Source organism: Oratosquilla oratoria, chromosome 5 (assembly GCF_046742065.1).
Source record: "Oratosquilla oratoria isolate Oo_2021 chromosome 5, ASM4674206v1, whole genome shotgun sequence".
NCBI classification, from domain to species: domain Eukaryota; kingdom Metazoa; phylum Arthropoda; class Malacostraca; order Stomatopoda; family Squillidae; genus Oratosquilla; species Oratosquilla oratoria.
In genome coordinates this window covers 75,821,277-75,826,276 of record NC_134781.1, presented here as the reverse complement: position 1 = coordinate 75,826,276, position 5,000 = coordinate 75,821,277, and the positions used below count along the sequence as shown (strand labels likewise).

General features: G+C 40.0%; 1 protein-coding gene across 4 annotated transcripts in view; it reads right to left on the bottom strand.

Annotated features, from left to right (window-relative positions):
- LOC143025564 (uncharacterized) overlaps window positions 1-5,000 on the bottom strand; it is a 444,744-nt gene that overhangs the window by 158,484 nt on the left and 281,260 nt on the right. For 2 of the 4 annotated variants that reach the window (XM_076185439.1, XM_076185443.1), the window contains exon 1: window positions 3,841-4,025. The exons of 1 other annotated variant lie outside the window; for it this stretch is intronic. In XM_076185439.1, coding sequence (XP_076041554.1) covers window positions 3,841-4,010 — 170 coding nt within the window. In that variant the 5' untranslated portion in view covers window positions 4,011-4,025. Of the gene's footprint in view, window positions 1-3,840; window positions 4,026-5,000 lie in introns of those variants that run through there. One more of the 4 variants, XM_076185442.1, reaches the window with a different exon arrangement.

The window sequence follows — 5,000 nt, the reverse complement described above, 5'->3', positions numbered from 1 at the left end:
CAGGCACTGCCTAACATCCAAACCTTTATTTCACGGGAAAATAACTTCTGAAAGCTATGATAGCTTCCGATATATCGGAAGCAGGTACGAGGCTAACCTGTGATAGTTTCAGATATATCGGAAGCAAGGAATAAGGCCAATCTATGATAGTTTCCGATATATCGGAAGCAGGTACGAGGCTAACATGTGATAGTTTCCGATATATCGGAAGCAGGTATAAGGCCAACCTATGATAGTTTTCGATATATCGGTAGCAGGTATAAGGTCAACCTAGGTTAGTTTCCGATATATTGTCACAAAATAATAACAAATAAATAAAATACAAAATATCTCTGGACCCTAGAAAAAAAAAAACATCCATCAACCCACATGCAAGACAAAACAGAGCTGCGTTATAACACGGGGCTATTTTTCCCCCTGACTGTTGGGGCAGATTTGCAGCTCCCAGCTTTGGGGAAGGAATTTGATACACTGGAGGAAAGTTATCGATGTAGTTTTATTTTACGTAGGAAAGAGTTCTGGAGGTGGGCGGTACCGCCGATTTATCGGAGGTTGGAGGCGCGATAGTCACACGGCTTCACGGCACCTTCTAGCTTTGTAGTCGTCTCCTTTATGAACAGACGACGAAAAACCATCAAGACAATACATATTAGTTATGCCACCCTCGGTAATCGGCATTGAACACGTACATACGTACGCACGCACACATACACACACACACACACACACACACACACACACACACACACTCACTTGAAACTAACAGTAGGTTTACTATGAATGTACACCCTCAGTAACTAGTAATGGACGGACAGACAGACAGACACAGACACACCCACACAGTGGCCAACGAATGGAATAGACTTGGTAACCATGTAGTGAACGCTGAAACTATCGGTTGTTTTAAGAAAAGATTAGACAACTTTATGGATGGGAATGACAGGTGGTAATGGGCATGGAACTGCCTAGTGTAGGCCTTATGGTCTCTTGCAGTTTCTTTCATTCTTATGTTCTTACATTACTAAAACCGTAATTCGTCTCCTGTATACAACATGTGCCACCTCTCAGAATCCATTTCCCTTCAAAAAAGTCTTACGCACGCCCTCCGGCTCGACGTGTGTTAGTTTTACAAATAAATAAATAAATAAATAAGTAAACAAATAAAATAAGTAAATAAGTAAATGTAATAAAAAAAATCTGGCAAAGGTCGTCATCCGGGCCGCCAACTCGTGCCTGAATGTCTGGCACTCCGAGTCGCTAACGTTTTTGACAAGGTGATGCACACGTAAACGTTTGTTTCTTCTATCACCAAACGATTCCATTCAGCCGATGGTCGACCACGTGACGAGACGGAGCCTCGATCAGCCAAGACCCCCGTCCAGTCCAGCCCCTCAACTAAATAAAATTGTTAGTAATTAACCAGAATAAAGATATACAAAGTAAGCAACCGTAACACTACAATAACGTGCATGACGCTGAGGATTTTAATCCATCAATCAATAATGTAGTTTGTATAGGATTGTGAGAACTTTTGGCCGTTGTTTTACACGCTCTCCCCCCCCCTCTATAATATTCCACTTCGCACCTTGAGAAACTCGCAGTTGGCACCCACACACTCTTCTCCCTCTCTACCTCCTTCCCCCGACCTTCTCCAATCTCGATCAGAATATTATGTATGCCTTGACACGCACGTAGGACAACCATCAATGCCAAACCTCCACCAGCCGCCCTCCCGACCCCTCCTTCCCTTGTAAGCACGGAAACAGCCGTTTGAACTCGTTAATGTCTCAACAAACAAACAAACACACACACACACACACACACACATCAACATGCCCCCACGAACATCTTAGGCTGGTTGACACTTTGTATATATGTAGGGAAACACCAAACGCGTGCGTGCACACGCACATATACACAAATAAGGACCATACAGGAATTTTAGGCTATGATACATTATAGAGTAAGAGACAGGCCCCACAAGCGTTGCTGCTTCCCTGTATACTACAGTAAAATCAGTTAAACAAACACATACATACAGAATGAACTCTTCCTCAACCCAACCCTTCCTTCCTAGTGATAGGTGAGGTGGCCCAACGCACAGCGTGTTGCCACCCTCGCAAACCTCAAAGAGCGGAAAAAATTATATATATATATATATATATATATATATATATATATATATATATATATATATATATACATATATATATATATACATATATATATATATACACACAAAAATAAATAAAATAAAAATAATAAATAATAGCATTAATAGATAATAGAAAAATAATTAAAAATTAGAAAATAAACAAATAAATAACAACATTAAAAGGTAAAGAAATAAAATAAAAAACACACAGACCGTGGTCAGGTTCTCCAAGACTCCTTTCAAGAAGAGAAGGAACACCTTCTGGGCCGCAAGGTCACCCAAGAGGAATTGGCCACTTCGCCCGTCTCTCTGGTTCTTCGATGGAGAACCTCACACTTGCCTCCACTTCCAACAAAGGTTCCCAAGACGCGGGTCATCCTTCATCTCTTCATGTTTGTGGTGACTTACATCCCACAGAGAATATTGCAGGAGTGACGCGGCAGAGGTTGACCCATTCGTGCGAGTCATGGAAGGGTATGAGAGGTCTTTGTTCAACAGTGGACTCGAAATGGATGATTGATTGATTGATATTCATTCCTTGACTTTCCAGATTTCTGTGTCATCTTACACCAGACGGTTTCAGTCAGCTGAGAGGTCGGTTTCAGCCCTTAAAGGAATATCTATATATCACGCCCCCACTGGTGAGAAATTTTTGTATTAACCCATTAAACTCCGATGACAAGATGTCTTGTCATTTGGTCAAATAAAACAAAAAATCATAATAAAACAACAAAATGTTTGATGATCAAACAGCACCAGAAAAATATGACGTCATCAGTCCTCTTCGAGGAGGACTGATGACGTCATATTTTTCTGGTGCTGTTTGATCATCAAACATTTTGTTGTTTTATTATGATTTTTTGTTTTATTTGACCAAATGACAAGACATCTTGTCATCGGAGTTTAATGGGTTAACCTGAACAACGAATGTCTGGGCTATTTTTCCTCCGACTGTTGGAGTAGATTTGTAGTCCGCAGCATTCAGAAAGGAATCTGATATGCTGGAGGAAAATAATTTTCCTTCAGCATGTCAAATGACATTCTGAGTAAATTGTTGAGACAACAAAATAGTTTCCCTTAGTGATTTTAAGGCGGATAAAGTTCTGGAGGTGGTGGGCGGTACCGCCGATTAAATGGAGGTTGGAGGAAAAATAGCCCAGTGTGATAAGGCCTTAAGAAGTGAGGTCACTGTTGTAAAAGAGGTCAACAGATTCAGGATATATTTGTGCCGATTCGGTCACAGGAAGCAGGAAAATGGAAATAGAAGCCAATGTCCTTCGAATGAGATTGACTGAATATTAAGTGCGAGATTGACTGGGACTGGGTTTTGTGACATTTATACACGATTGTGCCAACGTAGGCAGAAACATGAAGCACACACACACACACACACACACACACAAACAGGCACACACACGTACAACCTAGTCCTGAGGGTACATAAATAATGAAAACAGACTCATTTTAGTTACTGTGATTAAATATAAGAATAAGATATGACACAGATACGAAATGTGTGTTAGTTTGGACCACAAGATCAAATATTGTGTTATCAACCTGATCCCCAAAGAAGATCAACACAAGATCAGCCTACCATCAACTTCGGCAGAAAATCTTTCCAACGACGACAAGACAAAATCGAAATCACTTCGAAAACAATTTCCACATAACCGAACTCCACTTACGCGATTATCAAGACACTTGTGAGATTATCTAAGTACGAATAAATATTGAATAAATAAAAAGCCACTCGGGACGATGTGGTTCCACGTCCGTTCACTAAGAGCGTCAGATCACAACTGAGTGACTGGCTGGCGTTTGGTCTTGGTGAACGTGAGATTCTGGCCTTGAACATCAACAACAACAACAACAATAACCAACGCCGATAGTGCTGTCGAGGCCCAAACTATCGTACACATTATCAAAATGTTGTCAAAGACCATGATGTACGAAATCTTTAGGACGAATTAATTCACGTCGTATATGAAATGTACGGTGTTGGTTGCTATAGGGTAAATAGAAAATGGATTTTGTGTTGGGCCCTTTCCGAGTCTCCGTTTTCTATGTTTGGAAGACGATTGTCTGTTGTTTCACAATTGGCCAACACTCAGTTTCGTTGTTCCTATTCTTTCTCGCATACGTTGGGTTAGTCAGACATTATATAAAACTGAAGTGTGATTTAGTAAATTTTACATAACAAAGTTTCTCCCTCTAACACATGCCCAATACAATCTCCTACATGGAAATACACATAAACACGCATACGCACACACACACACACACACACACACAATCTTATTCAGGGAGATTCAACGCCGTCCCAGGCAATGCTGTCTTCCTTAGAGACAACTGTCAAACTTCTTTCTAAGGCCAATCTGTTTTGTTATTCTCAGGGCAGAAGGTCCAAATGAGAGTGTCACTGGGCTTCTTGGGTTAACCTCTTCTGCCGTGGCAAGCCTTTGTTATGGCTAATGGTACAACTTTTTATTAAACTCGAGGGGTAACTTTCGACTTTCATTATCATCATTATCATTAATTACTATTACTATTATTATTGTTATCATTATCAGTACTACTATCATATACTATTATAATAACAATATCATTACTAATATTACTAGCACATATTTAGTCCTGAGTCTGCGCCCCTCAGCTGAATAAAACCGCTCGGCGACAACACACTCACACACACACACACACACACACACACACACACACACACATATATATATATATATATATATATATATATATATATATATATATATATATATATATATATATATATATATATATATTAAAGAGGCGTTCTCGTGTTGCTTGAGGGAGGCCAAGGCTGAGGCTC